Source organism: Nematostella vectensis, chromosome 2 (assembly GCF_932526225.1).
Source record: "Nematostella vectensis chromosome 2, jaNemVect1.1, whole genome shotgun sequence".
Lineage (NCBI taxonomy): Eukaryota > Metazoa > Cnidaria > Anthozoa > Actiniaria > Edwardsiidae > Nematostella > Nematostella vectensis.
In genome coordinates this window covers 11,055,729-11,076,292 of record NC_064035.1, presented here as the reverse complement: position 1 = coordinate 11,076,292, position 20,564 = coordinate 11,055,729, and the positions used below count along the sequence as shown (strand labels likewise).

The 20,564-nt window shown below is 38.7% G+C and overlaps 1 protein-coding gene across 1 annotated transcript; it reads right to left on the bottom strand.

Annotated features, from left to right (window-relative positions):
- Positions 1-11,380: 11,380 nt before the first annotated feature.
- On the bottom strand, positions 11,381-16,776 carry LOC125556761 (protein adenylyltransferase SelO, mitochondrial-like). Its single transcript, XM_048723866.1, has 13 exons — positions 16,193-16,776; positions 15,197-15,335; positions 14,919-14,952; positions 14,145-14,256; positions 13,922-14,045; positions 13,548-13,660; positions 13,085-13,188; positions 12,892-13,018; positions 12,773-12,821; positions 12,364-12,398; positions 12,177-12,217; positions 12,034-12,103; positions 11,381-11,747 (listed from the first exon to the last, which is right to left on the bottom strand). Exons 1-13 carry the CDS (start codon positions 16,708-16,710, stop codon positions 11,633-11,635), a joined length of 1,581 nt encoding a protein of 526 aa, XP_048579823.1. The 5' UTR covers positions 16,711-16,776; the 3' UTR covers positions 11,381-11,632.
- Between the last annotated feature and the right edge of the window lie 3,788 nt (positions 16,777-20,564).

Below are 20,564 nucleotides of genomic sequence, written 5' to 3'. Positions count from 1 at the left end.
CAAACTTTCTCAGGTAGATAAAGGCTAATATATTTCATATTATCGTTACAAGGGCAACGCCCTCTCAACAATACTTCCAGTGTTTCTAACGTAAAATCGACGGCTTTCTTGGGTGGATTAAGGCAAACTCGTTATGTAATAAACAGATCCCCGGTGACAAAGCTCCGTTAAAATGTTTTCCAACCTCGCCATATGAAAAATCGTTTGCTTAATGAAACATGCCTTTGAAACTGTAAGTACCCAAACTTGGGCGTGGCATCCCATCAAAAACTGTGCATGGCATTAATGTTAATCCATATAAAAGAGTAAAATCATTAACAAGCATATTTAGTGTGTTTTATATTTATTATTACCGTAGTAATTACATCTCTATAACACTGGAAGTATCGTTGTAAGGGCGTTGCCCTTGTAACGGTAATATGAAATATATTAGCCTTTATCTACTTGAAAAAGTCTGGGCCTTGTTTTGGGGTGTGGCATCCTATCTAGAATTATTCGTGGTGCAAAGATCTATCACCCTGCCAAATTTCATAACCCTTTGAACAATTCAGCATAAATTCTGCACCTTTTTTCTGTTCTACACAGGGAGACCGCGTGGAAGCTGGCGCCATGACACAGCCTTCGAGAAAGTGAAGGATCTAGTGACGACTGCACTCAGGAGGATCTAGTGACGACTGTACTCAGGTACTAACGACACCGAACAAGAGCTGACCGCACAGTGCGATACAAGCGAGAAGGGACTAGGCGCCGCCCTTATACAGAACGGGCAACCTGTCGCCTTTGCCAACCGGGCGCTCACCGATGCGGTTACCCGATACGCGCAGATCGAGAAGGAAATGCTTGCCGTATAACACTCACCTATTGTATGGTCGACTGGTGAAGGTAGAGACAGACCACAAGCCTCTTGTATGGTCGACTGGTGAAGGTAGAGACAGACCACAAGCCTTTGTATGGTCGACTAGTGAAGGTAGAGACAGACCACTAGCCTCTTGTATGGTCGACTGGTGAAGGTAGAGACAGACTACAAGCCTCTTGTATGGTCGACTAGTGAAAGTAGAGACAGACCACAAGCCTTTGTATGGTCGACTTGTGAAGGTAGAGACAGAACGCAAGCCTCTTGTATGGTCGACTAGTGAAGGTAGAGACAGACCGCAAGCCTCTTGTATGGCCGACTAGTGAAGGTAGAGACAGACCACAAGCCTCTAGCCGCGATCGTGAACAAGCCTTTGAGAACTGCATCAAAACGGCTCCAGGGGATATTACTGGAAGCGCAAAAGTGAGCTGTACACATAAAAGACCAGAAATGTACATCGCTTATACGCTGAGTAGGGGATTTCTACCAACAACTCAGAACACTCAGGGATTATTTGAACGGATAAATGCTGTAGACTGCCGATAAGAGAGGACGAAAGATCGAGACACCTACACTCAAGATGACTACTTGTAGAAGTTGAAGGATGTCACACAGAGTGGCTGCTCAGAGTAAATAGAAGAGTTACCAGCCTTAGTGGCACCGTATCATAGCTACAGAGACGAACTAAGTGTGCGTGATGGACTTGTTTTTAAACGAGAACACCTTTTGATTCCTACGCCCATGCGCCATGCGGTCGAGAAGAGTACCTAAGAGAAAACGATCCGCCAAATGGGTGAACGAACCCCCCCCCCCCCCCCCCCCTCCTCTAGTCTCCTACGCAGCCGTCCATAGTGTCAGTCTCGAATCCCTCACCACGAACGGCACTGACACTAAGTACGGCTGCGCAGGAGACTACCCATCCTCCCCCGCGCGCACAAATCAGTTGCAGTATACATATTCAGACGCAACTTTGTTGAGTTTTACTTTCCCGTAAGATTTAACATTGGGTATTCTTTACGTTTTTTTTTTCCTGCTTTTTTTTTTTCGTGATTTCGTGTTTTTCACTTGAATGCCTCGTGTGCAATATCGATCTCTTATTAAGGAAGATTAAGTACCACTTCGAACTAGGACAAGCTCGAAGTGGTACCTAAAAGAAAAAGGTCTCTCCCCCCCGCTCAAATATGTTATACTCTGAACAAAACATATATTTCCAATCTAGACCTAGCATTGTTTAGATTGTCTGGCAAAATACAAAAATAGGTGCTATTTTTACGTTTTCCCCTGTTTTTGTTCATGATATCGTGTTTCCCACTTGAATACCCCGCGTACTTATCGAGTACTTGGTGACCAGGTGACCCTACTCATAAGAGAGCAAAATGCCACCGCAAGAAAAAACATCATCACAAGCACAGGGCTGACTCCTTCTGTTCTAAGGTAAAACTAGCTCATGATTCTAGCTCCTACCAATATCTTATCAAAAATGCCAAAGTTTTGTTCCTGAAGAATTGACTTGTGCTATTTTAGCAGTTTATGGTTGCTATTTTTGCATTTTATGGTACACAGTAATAATTAGCTAATAGCGTAAGCAAATAGGATGACCTCATAACGATTGTTATAAGCAGGCGAAATGTTAGTCCGTCGCATTACATTTTTTCCATTTTTCTACATATTACAACAGCAATATCTAGTAAGTGGTTTTGTGTTGGGGGTGGGACTAGTGTAAGCATAAGTAAGGCATTGCATAACGTCACAAGAGTCCAAAAATGCACGATCTTATCAGTACAAAGAACGCTAGAATAATGGTACTTGGTTTCTCTATATTAGGCCTAGTTTAAAGACCGCATTAAACGTCGCATAAAATTCAGGCGTATGAAGTGTTTACTGTCACGCGGCATAACGCAAAGTAACGAAAATATTATTTTAAATACATATATATTTTATACTGGTAAACGTTAATTTAGGTTAACAGAACGAGATATGTCCAGTAATGGTTTTTCTTTAGAATTTTTAGGAATCTGTAACCCACTGACGGATTTTTAGGATTCTGTAACCATTGTTTAGGTTCTTAAGGATTTTTAGGATTCTGTAAACCATTCAAATTCTTAAGATTTTATTTTTATGTATGTAATCCCTGTGTAGGAAGTGTAGTCAGTTACGTATAAACCCTGCCGGATTCTTATGATTTGTCGGTTTTTTAGGATTCTTCTTGTTTTTAGGATTCTTCTGATTTTTAAGATTCTTCGGATTTTTAGGATTCTTTAACCATTGTGTAGGATTTTTAGGATTCTGTAACCCATTCTTGGATTCTTAAGATTTTATTTTTATGTATGTAATCCCTGTGTAGGAAGTGTAGTCAGTTACGTATACACCCTGCCGGATTCTTATGATTTGCCGGATTTTTTAGGATTCTGTTACCCTTGTGTAGGATTTTTAGGATTCTTCGGATTTTTAGGATTCCGTAACCCTTGTGTAGGATTTTTGGGATTCTTTTGATTTTTAGGATTCTGTAACCCATTCACGGATTCTTAAGATTTTATTTTTATGTATGTAATCCCTGTGTAGGAAGTGTAGTCAGGTTACGTATACACCCTGCCGGATTCTTATGATTTGTCGGGTTTTTAGGATCTGTATGCCACTCAGGATTCATGCAAATACGTTGGTTCGGTGTTTGTAGACAAAAATAAAAAGCATACAACGCAGTCAAACTTTTTGGAAGCCAAATCCGGTCAAACGTCCCTTGGAGAAACTGCAATGACATACAAATGCCGTTTTGTTCTTTCGGGGGTGGACACATTTTTTTATTAAAAAAAAACTCACCTCCTCCCATCCCGCCGCCGCCCGCGCAAAAATTAGGTCCACTTTCTCTGATTTCGAAGCCAAATCCTGGGTGCAGTCCTGACCTGAGTTCAATAAGTCTTTCTGTATGTGTAATGTGCTTCAACCAAAGAAGGATTTTTATACATAAGCTTACTTACTTACTTAGGTTGTAGGTATACATGGATTTGCAAGACATTTCTCTGATGTTCAAGAAGATCAGCATGCTTTAAAAAAAGCCATTTATAGGTACTTCATTCGTTATGTACTACTACTATCTACGAAAGCAATGATAGGTGAATGGAAAAGACTGTAAAGTCTGGGTTTTGGGGTTTTATTTGGGTTAATTTTAGACAAAAAAGTCTAACGCTACGCTGCTAGCCGAGGAATCCAACATGAAGAAAACTCGTGATAACTAAACCAAGAAATTAGTCACCCATTTTCGTTATACGACTGGTTATACTCTTATGCCTTTCTCATCCCTAGTTCCTCTCTCTCCACTAGACTTTGAACTACTAAACTGGAAGGGACTCATTGGCTATTTCACTATCATATCTGTATGTTGCTGCTGAAAAAAACTGCATTTTTTGTGAAAACACAAGATTCTGGTATACCCTGGCTTCGATTTCTAAAGGGCAAAGCGTTAGTGGAGCTTAGGGATTCACATGTCACGCTCCTGGCTGTGCTTAAAACCTAGTGTATTTTTGTTGAAACAGATTATTCACTTGTCACACTGAAGGAGTTCCACCAATAGACTCTTGGTACCACTCAGTATGATGCAAACTTTCGCAATATCTTGCGAAGTCAAAGCACGGGCTGTAGGATAATTTTACTCCGAAATGATGGGTTCCCGCCGCGTTACCTCGTACCACTTTCAAACGACATGCTTTGTAACCGCAGGCGCCTGGTAAATGAGTAACTCGACCCCTAGCTGGCCGCTGGGGGGCGGCTAACAAGAAATTAGACATCATTTCGGAGTAGAATTATCCGATAGCTTGTGGTCAAAAGTAAGCTTGGCACTGCCATTGCAGGATAAAAACATCGAGATTCTAATCACTACCCCAAAAGGTGCAATATGAAACAGGTTAGCAAATGGTAGGGTAGGCATGTTATAAGCATGACATTTAAAACTAATCATGGGGCATGGTCTTCCTTCTTTTAGCCGCTTCTTTTGCTGCCACGGCCTGTTCGAATGCCGCGGCTGTTTGTTGGGCTGCGGCCACGCAATCACCATAGAACCTCTGGTGTGCTGCCAAAGTGAGGCCAAGCCTTGACAGCTGAACCACTCCCTCCGCTTTCTCATCTGGGCTGCAGCTAGTCATATCTTTATTCTCAAAGAATAAAACCTTAATATTAAAGAAGAGTTGACAATTAGTAACAGAAATGCAATACAAAAGGTATAGCAAAATTTGTTTGGTGGGCACCCCCCCCCCCCCCCCAAGCAGTTTGTCATGCTGTATCTCAGAACTTTAACAAAACAACTTATGCTCTTGATAGACAGGCTATGTTTTGGCAAGTACGGCATCGCTCACTGGTTCCGTCTCGTGTGCCTTTCGGCCTTCTCGACTGCTGTGCACACTGACAGTGCGAACATTTATCTCATTGGGCTTTGTTTGTTTCTCAGTCTGCTATCTGTCTACAATCACTTAAGTTTTGGCATAAAAAGGAAAGCAAGAGTGTCGTAATAAAGTATTATTTTTTACTATCATCGTCATTATTATTATTATCATTATTTTTATTATTATTATCATAAAACCCTCTGAGTTAAACCCTCAATCGGAACCTAGTCAAATGGTGTTTGAATATCTTTTTATGATTTCTGCTTTAGTATTGTCTCTGTAGATTTGTACGAAAAAAAAATAGGTACAGAATCAGTGTAATCACTATGGTTGTTCATTAAGCATATATAACTTAATTGCAAGACCCACTGCAAGAGAAATAAAGAATAATCTGCCGTTTCACTAATATAGGTCTTATGGTTTTATGTGAATGTACTGTACTTACTCTATTTAGCTACTTATCTTCATTTATATAACTCAGTTCCATTTCTATGGATTTGAAACTTACTATCAACTAGAGCCAAAAATGGCATTCTTTCAGGTAATTCCCCTCTACAGTAACTGTACGGGTTATGTGAAATATACCAAAATACTAGCTTACCTTTCAGAAGCTACCAACTAGCCAAATCAAATCGAGCAAATTTGATAACATGGTGCTCCACTGCCCTGTTCACACTTCGTGGTTGTAAAGTTCATGTCCTATTACGCATAAAACCATCATCCACTGTCAATACCTATTAACCACTATCGATGCCTATCTTTAACCATCCTTGCCTTTGTACCTATGTCTACAGTATGCGTATCATCTCATCAGTAACCATTGGCTCCGTGTGGCGCTGTAAAAAAATTCCTGTCATTATTTTTCTAGCTGATCCTTTAGAAAAAAAAATTTACAATACACTTTTTTTTAGAAAATAGAAAAACTTTTTTTTGATGGCTCAGAAGCAGAATTTTTTTTTTCTTTTTTAGTCCTGGTGCGTTCTAAAATGCAGAATCAAATTGTGCTTATAGTAACAACCTAGAGTCCCCGAATGGTCCCCCGAAATTTCGATGTGCTCGCAGCATTCGGCTAATACTCGCACTTCGCGCATTTTTCCGCCGTGCTCGCATGCTCGCGCAATTTTTTTTCCGCTGTGCTCGCATTGTTTTTTTTGTTGTGCTCCAATGTTCGATTTATTTAAAAAACGGGGTACTCACAAGTGCTCGCCAAAGACCATTCGGGGACCCTAACCATTGATCATTAGTGTAATTCTCTTCTAATTATTCAATGGGTATTATATTTTATATACATTAAAATTTATAAGGGCATCGTACATATTCAGCGTAAACATGCTCAAAAATAACAGCGGTCAAGCCCCAACTGAAAATTAAACGCAAATCAGTCAAGAGGAACTGATTTGCACCCGAAAAGTATAAAGAAAATAATCTGGTAACCTAAAACAGGCCCAGTAATTACCGGTCCTTTTGAGAAACTACCCCAAGAAAAGTTTTGGAGATATTTATCAAGTCAAGAAAGAGCGTTTCTCAAAGCTAACGGTAGCGCGCCGGTTGTTCAGTGTTCCCGATCTGCAAATTATAATTATTTCCAAATCTTTGACTGTAGATACTAAATTATTAAATTAAAAAAGAGAAATACTAGATTTTTCGATGTCTTTAAACAGCTGTCAAAACATTGCTGTGATACGAAAAAACAAGTGATAAAGTCTCATTTTGATAATAGCAAAACTTACAATAACTTCGTAAAGTTGTTTACAATCTTCTAAAGCACGGTGACAGCTAAATGTCATATCAATTGTCAGAGATGAATCATGATATGCTGTTACGTAATTCCAGAAAACGATATCAGCCGTGATTTGTCCACTCCTTACAGGGCAGGGAATGGTTTCCTGTTGAAAACTCACTAAAAATCTACACAACATGAAAATGGCGAGATTAAATAAGCATAAAAACACCAAGTGAAAAATCCGTCAGTGGTTTACACACGGATACACACGGGAAATACATAAATAAAACTAAAATCCTAAAAATCCTACACAAGGGTTACAGAATCCGAAAAATCCGAAGAATTCGAAAATTCAGACAAACCCGACAAATCCGTCACTGGGTTAAAGAATTCTAAAAATTCGAAGAATAATAAAAATTAGAATTTCAGAAGGGTAGACTTATATTACGTAACCTGACTATACTTTCTACACAGGGTACATACATAAAACTAAAATCCTAAAAATCCGTGAGTGGGTTACAGAATCCTACAAATCCGTTAGTGGGCTACAGAATCCTAAAAATCCGACAAATCCGTTAGTGGGCTACAGAATCCTAAAAATCCGACAAATCCGTAAGTGGGTTACAGAATCCCAAAAATCCGACAAATCCGTCAAAAGGTTATAGCATCCCAAAAATCCGAAGAATCCTAAAAATCCGACAAATTCGTCAGTAGGTTATAGCATCCCAAAAATCCGAAGAATCCTAAAAATCCGTCAGTGGGTTCAGAATCCAAAAAATCCGAAGAATCCTAAAAATCCGTCAGTGGGTTACAGAGAATCCTACAAATCCGTCACAAGAGTTAAAAGATCCAACAAACTAGAGAAATCCTAAAAATCGTAAACACAGTTACAGTATCCTAAAAATACGAATCTCAGTCCATTTCTGGACATAAGTGAACAGAACGACTGAAAGCATTTTTGTTTAGTGTACCAATCACGCTAGACAGGGAAATCTAACACGGTCACGACCTCTAAAAAGACTCACCACCAATTTCTCTGCTTTAAACCCAGGACAAGTTGCTTTACCAGCCTAGTTAGTCAAGATGTCCTCTGTGCCGATAATCAATATATCCAGATTGTTGCAAGGTGAGAAAAATGTATTGATCTATGCTATTTGTGCGACTCACTCATCATAGTTTGGAAATCGTACAACAACTCGCACATAAAAAAGGCCAAAACAACAACAACAAAAAATATACAGTCGAACCTCAATTAAGCGGTCACCCACTATTTAACGGTCACATACAACAGTCCAAAATTTCTCTCTCGTACTTACTGTAAACTTGGTCCAGTTTGAAAACTTTCCTTGTATTTCACCTCTAGTGCCAGATTTTCCTCAAATGACTCTATTATTTAATATCTTAATATTATAGGAATATCTATAGACTAAGATTAATTGTTGGCCCCTAAGATTAATTGTTTGGAGTAAGATTTCATTTTCTTTTGCTTTGCAAAAAGGTCTCTAAATCTTCTTGTCGCAAGCACACTCGTGAATACAGTGTCCTCGGCTAGCCACGGGACTTGGTTGACCGCTCATTAGAAGTTTCCGTTTCTTATTTAACCGAAAAAGTGCCAAAATAGGGCTCTACTACATTTATCCCTTCACAAACAGGCGTTTACTTTTCATTCAGTCGGCGAGTCGGGACTGGCGAAGGCTATTGCGAGGGCATGTTCGGATGTTGGCGCATTCTATATCACCGATCATGGAATCTCCGACAGCACTATCACTACACTTGAAACAAAAGCACAACAGTTCTTCAAGTTACCACTTCAAGACAAACAGGAGCTTTCGTTCAATAAAAGCAAAGCGTTCAGAGGATACTTTGAAAAAGGTGAGTTATACATCTTAAAAACAGTACCTAACCATAGATAAAAAGAAGTGTTCATTATTTATGGCCGAGGGGTGGGGTGGGGGGGGTGTTGGTCGGTATTCAGCGGCACTTCACTTGAGTTTTCTGTACAACCCCCCACCCTTTGTCAACATCAAAACTTTGTTGACCCCCCAGGAGAAACCTAAAAACTTGTTTGATTCCCCCCTCCTTCTCTTTAACAATCCATAAAACTACATTAATACAGTGAAACCTGGATTTTACGATATGTCTCGGTAGAAAGAAAATGTATCGTAAAATCGAGGTATCGTTAGAAAGAGGTCCTAGATTTTACGATATGAAGGAAAATTCATTGAAAATATCGTTGTAGCGAGGTCGGGTTAATGATCAGCTTTTACATAATAGTAATATTGTAACTGTACTCTGTGTAAGACTGTACAGTTACTCTCTGTAAACTGTAATCTGCATCTAACAAGATCTGTCAAGTCAAGAAAATCTAATATATAGATTTAGGCACTGCCTAAAAGGGGAGCCAGCATAAACACCTTTTGTGTTGACTGATCAAAGGTATTATTGGGGGATCTAGGATCCTGCTCTCTACTGAGATATATTGGATATGGCTGTCAAAGTTGTCAAGAGTCTAATGGTAAATTCTTATGTCCCATCATAGAAGTTCCATTATGAATATCTTTTTTTTAATCAAAACAATACTCCCACAAGCTTTGCCCTTGTGCAGAAAATGTCATGGATGTAACAGCATTCCAAAGATTCAAAATAATATATTTAGACTGTTTAGATGCCATACTGTAATTTTTATGTATTGATTTAGTGGCGATTCTCTGCTTCATTGGACCGAATATTCAGAAAAATGTCTGGAAATTAAAATCCAAAAATATATCTCCTTTCATGCATTACATATTGGTGCACCCTACTTTACCATATAGTGGCCTTGATGTTGGTGGCCTACTCCCAAATGAATGCAATGAAGAAAAAACAGATTGAAAATGCTAACTTCTAATTTCAAACCAAACCCTTTTGTTGATCTATGTTTGGGGTAGAGAGGAAGCAAAGAATATCAATTGACTAAAAAATAATTGACGGGAGAGGAGATATAAAGTGAATTGACTCAACTTGAAATGTTTGGTGAAAAAAATATAACAGTAATGAAAATAATTTGATTGAGCATTTTTTTGACATTTCCCCTTTCCCATTATCTTAACCCTTTCACCACCACAGGCCTCTAAAGAGGCCATGTCTTTGATATCCAAGCTATGTGAACAGAATTCTATTATTGAAAAAGAACAAGATTGTTGCTAGTGTTATAAAGTTTAAGTATCTTGCCCTAAAAAACCCTTCCCCTTAATAAAAGTTCCATTAATGTACATTTGTAAAGCTACATTCTGACAAGCTTTGTTCTTGCGAAGAACAATGGATGAAACAGGATTTCAAAGATGGAATATAGTGTCAGACACAATTTTAGATAAGATGCAATGCTGAAGATTTAATGTACCATTTTAAGTGGTGATTTTCCATCCCCATGGAAATTAATATCTACAAATATACATCTAGTAATGCATTATATTTTGGTGTTTTGAGAAACCCTGGATCTAACTATTCAATGAAATAAATCTAAACATCTCAAATAAATGTAATGGGCAAGAGACTTGGAAAGAAAATCCTAAAAAGAAAATATAAGTGAAAGTAATAAATGAAAATTTCTAATTTAAAAATCAAATCTGTTCATTAATTTATTTTTGGTGTAGAGGGGAAATAGCAAAGAGCATCAATTGCATAAAAATAGTCAACAGGGAGAAGAAAAAGGAAGAAATATGACTCTTCCTTAAATGTTTGAAAAGAAAATATAATAACAATAATGTGATAATTATATTCAGTACTTTTCTAAAATATCCCCTTTCCCATTATCTTTAGGTTGATAGAAAACTGTTTTCTTTACAGAGTTATTATTTAAAAAGCAAAAGTTTGTTTTTAGTTTTATATTATATAAGTATCTTGTTCTAAAAAAAACCTATGAGTGTGTACTGCTGAATCACATAGTAATGAACTAGTCATTTGCGCCCCCTCCATTATGGTCCCGCAGAAGTCAGGGGTTAATGTGGGGTTTTAGACCACTTTTTAACCAGAATATGTCAAGAGGGGTGGTGGTATCGACTGTTTTTGACTCTTAACTTGGAAACAGGCTTTTATTCAAGTTTAATCCCCCACCCTTCCCTGGGACCATGGGTGTGGGGGTATCAAATGACTAGTGAATAAGAACATCTTACTGTTCTCTTCAAGACATGATTTTTAATTCTCATGTCTTCCAGTCTTTAGCATTCATCTTGGCCCTCAGGTAGTTCCTGGTTCATAAAAGAGTAAAAATAATTATTTCTTATTTCTTTCAAAACAATCTTTTTATCAAGCCATTTATGATCTAACTAATTTTCCACAACTATTTGAAAAAAAATAAACACACTATATAGCCAAATATAGCATAGTAAGTATAGCATAACAAACAGCATAGCAAGTATAGCATAAAAAACAGCATAGCAAGTATAGCACAATAAACAGCATAGTAAGTATAGCACAGCAAGTATAACATAAACACAGCATAGCAAGTATAGCATAACAAACAACATAAGCAAGTATAGCACAGTAAGTATAGCATATCAAGTATAGTATAGCAAGTATAACAAACACAGCATGGCAAGTATAGCATAACAAACAACATAAGCAAGTATAGCACAGTAAGTATAGCATATCAAGTATAGTATAGCAAGTATAACAAACACAGTATGGCAAAGCAGATATAGCATATCAAGTATAAGCACATTGTTCATTATACCTGTAGTCCATGGAAGGTTGGCTTGCTTGTTTTAACTCATCCAAAGAAAGACACTGTTGCCTGATATACTCAGTGACATCTTCCACTCTGAAATGTAAATAGTAAAAGCAAAATGCCAAGTGTTCTTCAAGACACCTTAAACATATAGTTTAAGTGTGATTTAGAAATTTGAAACAATTATACCCTTCAGGATACTGATCAGTGAAAAAAGATGACATTACAATGCTCTCCTAGCTTGCCTCTGTAGAGGATGGTACATAAGAGAAGACCATGCACAATGGTTCTGGAATGCATATTGTATCTTCAGTCAAGAGAGTGAAGAGGACTGATTAATTTGAGGGAAACCAGAAAAGTAGTTAGTTTCATATAGTACCTTTCTTGCTTTGAGACTTGAGGGGCTCCCAGTCTTGAAAGGACACGGAATGTGTTAGTAAAATCAGCTCCTAGAAATTATTATTAAATAATAAGTTAGAAAAAAAACTAAACCTATTCGAAAATTACAACAGTGATTTTCACCTGTCTTATGCATTGTTTCAAAAAGGGCTTCGATAAGATCACTAAAAGAAAACAGAAAAAAAAAACAGGATTATTTTAACATTGACTATCCTGTCCGGACTCATTAGAACCAGACAGTGCAAATTTTCAAACACAAAAGATAAACTTAAAGGTAAGAGAAAAATATAATAACAAGTTGCATACTCACACATCCTCAGGTTGCTGTTTGTTGAGTAGCCCAAGCTGGAATAAATAATGACTTTACTGACAGAGTACTATACTATCTTTATTTTATACATTGCTAGTAAGGTGAGTCTGGATTTCATATGAAGGTTCATCCTTGGAAACACAGGGGTTCTTTTTCTACAAAGCAGGCTATGCTGAAGTCTGCTCTTACAAAAATACCCGAACACATTTAAAAAACTGCACTGAATTTTAGAAGGCAGTAGGGGTGGATAGCATGTCAGCCAGTGCTTGCCACAAAAGCATCAGAGAGAGCCTTGGATATTAAAAATAACATGCAAGAAGCATGACCTTTTGGCACTAACATGGTGTTATAAATGAGAAAATTTGAGATGTTTGTTTTGAACTGTTTAGTTTCTTCTCTACGTCCTTACCTTTAGCCTCATTTTAGAAAGAAAGGCACCTTGATATTCCTTGTCATACCTGAGATGCAACCAGCTCAAATAAATAACAAAGCCTCCTGATTATACTTCTAATGATCGGTGATACCTACAGCTCTTCTAGTGCTGCCAAGGACTGGTCTACAGGGAGGGCATCATGTATAGCTTCACCAAGTTTCATTAGATTCCACTTGCATATCTCTGGCTGTGCTCCATAACGGTAGCGGCCTCTGTCCGCATCTGAGGGATTGAGAAGGGCAAATGACAAAATAGCATACGCATGTCTAAAGGAAAAGCAGTACTAACCTGAATCATTGCAGATGTGTTGTGAATCAAATGCATCCATAAATCCAAATGGACCATAATCAATTGTCAAGCCAACAATGCTCATGTTATCAGTGTTAAGGACCCTGAAAATGATATGTAGATCATTTGCCCAATTTGCATAAAAAATATTACATATTTAAAATCAATGACAAAACAACCTTGGCTATATATCCTTCTGAAAATTTTAATACTTTGTTTATAATGTTGTCTGTGCGTATTTTAAAATACATGACCTCAATTCAATATGTAAAAATATTTGGTACTTCCAAGTGAAACTCCTGCCAGACCAAAGTCTTGCATTGAGCTTATCATACAAAAAAAGGGTCTGAATCGCTAAAAAGTATATGTTTTTGATATTTTGTCATGAATGCCCTTTGTCCATGCACAGTATAGTGTGTATTACAGTCATGAGAGTTTGTTTATAAGAGCCACCACGACTTACCCATGACAAAAGCCAACACATTGCCATTGGGCCACAAGACGAGCAGTTTTCACCACAAGGTCCTTGTAAAAAGCTAGATAGCGTTCTTCTGGAGAGGAATGGAGGTCATATATCTAAAGGGAGTAACAAACACAGTAGTTACCGAAGGCACAAATGGTATGCTTATTTATGCCACATGTACAGAACCATGGCAGTCAAGACACATCTGTTCTACCTAGCCTACAATCTATAACACTAGTATTATAAGTAAGTTTGTGTTTTCTTTAACCCATTTTATTAGTGCTTTAGATTATGTACCCATCTTGTTTTAGCATTTTACAAATAAAAATATGATTAAATATTATTATTATTCTCAGTGGTGACAAGCTACCAACCTTGGGATAAAAAGTTTTTATTGTGTATTCTAACAGCTGGAGCAGAATGTCTTTTCTGCCAGTGCTTGGTCCTTTTCGACCAGTAACAGGATCTATAGGCTTGAATATCTCAAAGGATCCAAATCTACAAAATATAATACAGTAAAAGTCAATACTGCATTATATTTTTCAAGGCAAAATATTGGAATTTCTTCAATATCATTTTATAAATGACTGTGTTGACCTTATAAATGTTGGTGCAATACGCAAGATGATAGTTGCCTTCTCAGACTTTGCATTCCCATTGTAGAAAATATCACGTATAACCTTAGTATCTGATGTGACACAGCTACCAGCTAGAATAAAAACAATAAAAGAAACAAAAGTAAGATAGATTTAGGGCCAGTATAGCCTTAATTGTAGGCAGCCCCCATCTTTTTTTTTAATTCAGGTCTTCTGTTTGGTAAAAGGGCTGTTCAATTTTTTGTTTAACAGAACATCAGCATTAAGATTTCCCCAAGACAAGATTGTAACATTAGAAAACATTTTAATTTTTGTATAAAACTAAGATCTCATTTTTTGTGAGTCTGTCCTCTAATAGCTGCACAGAAGACGTCACAGCTTGACTACATTTTGTTACATACTGTACTTATTTGTTCATGAAACGATATGGAGTCATCTGTGTATGACTCCATATAAGGAGTCATAAGACTAAGAGGATAGACGCAGGAAAAAATGAGATCCACTTCTTAAACATCATTATCAAAGAAACTCTATCTTCAACAATGGTGTAGTCTCCCAGGCAGCTGTCTGTATTGGTCAGTCGCAAAAGCACTCTCCAGTCGCTTTCACGACTGACAAACGCAGACAGCTGCAGAGGAGGAAACTAACATTGGGGGAGCATTTACTTAAAATATTTAATGCCTTACTAACTCATAACTCAAGAAGGGGTTCTTCTTTTAAAGGGAGTACTAAAATGAGCATTTATAGTATTTTGTTAACATGGTCTGAATTTTACCTCTTGTTGTCGGAATACCAAGGTGATACATTGCCTAAAAAAGAGTTGTCATAAGTCAGTACCATCCCAGAGGTGACAGGAATATAGAAATGACTGAAAAAAATCTCCTAATATTTCAGACTCTTTAGTCGCACTAGTGCAAAATATATGGCATGAAGTAACTTAGCTCGCATGCATTTCTTTTAATAATAAGATTTAATACGGAAGGGGTAAAATAATTTATCAGAAAATGTCAGAAAATAATTAAGCTCCTGGAATTCTGCCATGAATGATTTTACCTCACTGCAAAGGAATTCCCTGATACTTGATCTCAGCACCTTTCGCCCGTCTGCTTGCCGAGAATAGGGTGTGAGGCCTGATCCCTTTAGCTGCATCTCCCATCTTTCTCCTTTGCTATTGATCACCTCACCTAAATACCTAGGGATAATGAACCATTGTGGCATTATCAACTACTGTACGGCATGCATAAAGCATTTACCTTCAAGCCAAAATCTATTTATTTATTGACCAATATTTGACAGGATAGACCTCTTCAGATGATGTCTGATATCACTGGGGTCCATGATCTAAAATTACACTTCATAATTAGAATTGATAATGGAAAGCTGAGTTACAATTGAAAAATAACAATAAACTGGAGATTAAAGTCATTAGAATTCAACAAATTCACACTAATAATAGTAATAATTACATTACAAATTCTTCATCAGAAAGAATGCTCTGTTGGCACAGCCAAAACAGGATGGATCCCGGAATTGGGCCATTGGGACACTAACATTAGAAACATGGCTAACAGTACATTTGTCTCTTGACTCATCTGCATTATCCAAATTTACCTGGTAAACGTGGAGGCTTAGGGCCTGTGTGTTTTCCGGATGTAGTTCTCAAATTCTAATTTGCCATACATCTTTGAAACATCAATACTATACAATACAATTTATTCACTTCACCATATACAGATTTAGTATATAGGCTTGCCTGAAAGTGAATGATAAAGCCAACGACTCCAGCAGCATTCCCCTTCTATTTTTAAGTTTCTTAACTGGAAGCATGAGTACATACTTTGCGGCCTCCTTTGCTATTTTCTTTGCAGGGTTAAATACTGAAGAGAAAATCTGCCTCTCCAAATTCTTAGCGAGATCAAATCAGGGATCAAAAACATCTCAGGCAACACTCACTCCCAACCCCCCACCCCCTCCTCTCCGGGAGACCGGCAAATACCCCCCCCCCCCCCCCCCCCCTCTCTAGTCTACATAACAAAAATATGTACTTACATTGCAGCTCCATCACCAAGCTGGCCAGAGAAATAACCAAACTGATGTCCACAGTAACAATGAGAAGCAGGTCTTGTACCCGGCAGTAGTTTATTTCCGCTGAAATACTGAGCAAACTCCTGTCTTTCGATCTCGGCCTTGTGGAGATCGAGCAACTCCAATGCACTCTCGGAAAACACAACAGTCTTTGGATTAGACACAGGAGCCGGCTCGACTAGTGAAAAGCATGCCCCTTCTACTTGCCTGACATAGTTTTTTGTTTCCTTGTCGATGGGCAGCGATCGAAGCGCTAGATTATCAAAGGTCAAAGTCTGAAGTGTCGCCATTCTGTGGTTACATAATTCTCTTGACGATTGTTGATTGCCTGAGTACTGTTCATCTAAATGTGTCACGATTCTCAGTTTTTCTTCAATGAAATCATAGAAGTGTATCTTCTTTATGCCTTTTACTTTTGTCACTCGATGTCTTTCCAGACCGCTACGGAGAATGCGACTTCGCAGACCTCGAAGAGCGATCATCCGCTTGCACCTTTGTTTGATCGCTTTCTCTCTTATTCTAATAAGGATCTTATGACTTTTATCTTTGGGTTCCCTGTGTTTTTTTTTTAGAAACTTCCCAGTTTACGCTGACGGAGGGTAAGTGCAACGTGAATTCTTTAATAATTATAGCCTTGCTTATTGGAAATCATTGGTTATAAGTATTATCAAACTAGCTCTCTCAAATAGGTATTTGTTTAGTCTTTGTTTTGAGAAAGAGAAAGAGTTGCACACAAGGAGTGTATCGGGTTTGCTGTGGTTTTATTAAAGGGCGGTCACTTGGCAATCTTCTGCAAAATGGCGTTGATCACGCTTCGACGAATGCTTCAAGGTATTTCCTCGGATGTAATCGCTATAGAGGCAAGAATCACTCAAAGCATTGGAAGGATTTTATTCACACGACATGAACTAGCCCCTGTAGGCTGCAGTATTGATGATGAAAAGGATATTTCCCAGAGAGAAGGCTTTCTTCTCATGGCAGTTCCCAAACGAAAGACCACTCCGTCCAAAAAAAAGCTTAGACATCAACACAAGTGGCTGAAGAACAGAACAGACATCGAGGTTTGTGCAGTGTGTGGAAACCACAAGCTTTTGGGACATTTGTGTGGACAATGTTTGGAGAAAGTTAACGTAGATACACGGGAATACAGAAAAAACAAGAATCCAGATGATAGCCATTGGCCAATACCCGAAGTCTTGAAGAAATTCCGCTTATACTGAATAGACCTATCTTCTAAATGGTTATTTGTACATGTATGAAAGGTATCATCAACAACAGAGATGGCAATATCTTACTGAACTTATAGCAACAATACCATTAACACAGAAAAAGACAGCATCCCACTGGTCTATAAGTCTGCCCCTAAATTACTTTAAAGTAAATCAAATCAGTTGATAGATACTGATAGTAAAATACAATGTGACTAGTGTGTATAGCATTGGTTTTAATAACCAAGAATGTTTGATATCTCTCCTGTTTGGCATTATTCATGTTAATCTATGTTATCTCATCATAACCAAATATTCAAGATGTGGAAGTACATTGGGGAAGGGGTGAGATGCATGTAGTGGATGGGAAATGGAATAGATGGCATGAAAGTGGTGGATGGAGAATGGAAGGGATGACATGTAAGTGGTGGATGGGAGGGATGACATGCAAGTGATGGATGGGGGATGGAAGGAATGAGATGCAAGATGTGGATGGAAAATGGAAGGGATGACATGCAAGTGGTGGATGGGGAATGGAAGGGATGACATGCAAGTGGTGGATGGAGAATGGAAGGGATGACATGCAAGTGGTGGATGGAGAATGAAAGGGATGACATGCAAGTGGTGGATGGAGAATGGAAGGGATGACATGTAAGTGGTGGATGGGAGGGATGACATGCAAGTGATGGATGGGGGATGGAAGGAATGAGATGCAAGATGTGGATGGAGAATGGAAGGGATGACATGCAAGTGGTGGATGGGGAATGGAAGGGATGACGGAGAATGAAAGGGATGACATGCAAGTGGTGGATGGAGAATGGAAGGGATGACATGCAAGTGGTGGATGGGGAATGGAAGGGATGACGGAGAATGAAAGGGATGACATGCAAGTGGTGGATGGAGAATGGAAGGGATGACATGCAAGTGGTGGATGGGGAATGGAAGGGATTACATGCAAGTGGTGGATGGAGAATGGAAGGGATGACATGCAAGTGGTGGATGGAGAATGGAAGGGATGGCATGCAAGTGGTGGATGGAGAATGGAAGGGATGACATGCAAGTGGTGGATGGAGAATGGAAGGAATGAGATGCAAGTGGTGGATGGAGAATGGAAGGGATGACATGCAAGTGGTGGATGGAGAATGGAAGGGATGGCATGCAAGTGGTGGATGGAGAATGGAAGGGATGACATGCAAGTGGTGGATGGAGAATGGAAGGGATGTCATGCAAGTGGTGGATGGATAATGGAAGGGATGTCATGCAAGTGGTGGATGGATAATGGAAGGGATGTCATGCAAGCGGTGGATGGAGAATGGAAGGGATGACATGTAAGTGGTGGATGGAGAATGGAAGGGATGACATGCAAGTGGTGGTGGATGAAGAATGGAAGGGATGACATGCAAGTGGTGGATGGAGAATGAAAGGGATGTCATGCAAGTGGTGGATGGAGAATGGAAGGGATGACATGCAAGTGGTGGATGGAGAATGGAAGGGATGACATGCAAGTGGTGGATGGAGAATGGAAGGGATGACATGCAAGTGGTGGATGGGGAATGGAAGGGATGACATGCAAGTGATGGATGGAGAATGGAAGGGATGGCATGCAAGTGATGGATGGAGAATGGAAGGGATGACATGCAAGTGGTGGATGGAGAATGGAAGGGATGACATGCAAGTGGTGGATGAGGAATGGAAGGGATGACATGCAAGTAGTAGATGGGTATAGTAATCCCTCGTTTTTGTGTGACTAGGCGAAACAAGTTTAAAGTTCTATTATTGATGAAGCACGTTATAACTGTCCGTCACATTTAATGTGTCCATTAACTGATATGGGCAAGAAAACAGCTTTTTAAAGTTTTGTTACAAGCACGCGCATTCCCAAGAATTTATTTACTCTAATTTAACACGGAAAGAAAGCGCGATAGACACATCAATGGTGTGGTACAAAAGTAAAAGAAAAATAGGGATGTATGCAAGAGGTTAAAGCCGCATTGTCGATTACGTAACAATCTCCGATGATTTTTAACGGAAAACGCGAAAAATACTTCAAAATATTGAAAGCAGTGTGTCTATTGGAAGTTTCTTTGAGGATGTGATTGATAATTTAGAGGAGGTGGCCTGTTTAATATCTCGGATTCTAATAGATTTTTTTGTCTTTTAACGGTTGAGGTTTCCATCGGACCTCCGGAAGTAATCTGGTGACAATACGCCTTTAATACATGCTAGAAAAACTTGCACAGGGAAATTTCCCGAAATGTCCCCTAAGCTCCACTAAAAGGTGTTCACAAAGGTGGATGCGCGAAACGGCTACTGGCATGTGCAGCTCGACGAGGAACCGATCCAGCAGCTGACACACTAGTGCAGGAAAATGGTGCAGAATTGTTCAAATTAATATTAGGGTTATAAAATTTGGCAGGGTGATAGATCTTTGCACCACGATTAATTCTCTAGATAGGATGTCACGCACAAAAACAAGTACCTCCAGTTTTATAGGGGTGGATTTAATTATTACAAAAATGAAGGAAACATACACTTAATGGTAATGTACCGGCCCAAACTTTCTCAGGTAGATAAAGGCTAATATATTTCATATTATCGTTACAAGGGCAACGCCCTCTCAACAATACTTCCAGTGTTTCTAACGTAAAATCGACGGCTTTCTTGGGTGGATTAAGGCAAACTCGTTATGTATCATAAACTATTGTTAATAAACAGATCCCCGGTGACAAAGCTCCGTTAAAATGTTTTCCAACCTCGCCATATGAAAAATCGTTTGCTTAATGAAACATGCCTGTGAAACTGTAAGTACCCAAACTTGGGCGTGGCATCCCATCAAAAACTGTTCATGGCATTAATGTTAATCCATATAAAAGAGTAAAATCATTAACTAGCAATTTAGTGTGTTTTATATTTATTTTTACCGTAGTAATTACATCTCTATAACACTGGAAGTATCGTTGTAAGGGCGTTGCCCTTGTAACGGTAATATGAAATATATTAGCCTTTATCTACTTGAAAAAGTCTGGGCCTTGTTTTGGGGTGTGGCATCCTATCTAGAATTATTCGTGGTGCAAAGATCTATCACCCTGCCAAATTTCATAACCCTTTGAACAATTCAGCATAAATTC

Excerpts from the sequence above, each read along its gene's own strand:
- LOC125556761 (XM_048723866.1), bottom strand. The coding sequence starts at position 16,710 with ATGATCGCTCTTCGAGGTCTGCGAAGTCGCATTCTCCGTAGCGGTCTG. Across the intron at positions 12,822-12,891 it reads TTGGCAGCACTAGAAGAGCT|GTATGACAAGGAATATCAAG; the intron begins GTAGGTATCACC and ends GTTGCATCTCAG. Across the intron at positions 12,399-12,772 it reads TTTCTAAAATGAGGCTAAAG|CTTGGGCTACTCAACAAACA; the intron begins GTAAGGACGTAG and ends TATTTATTCCAG.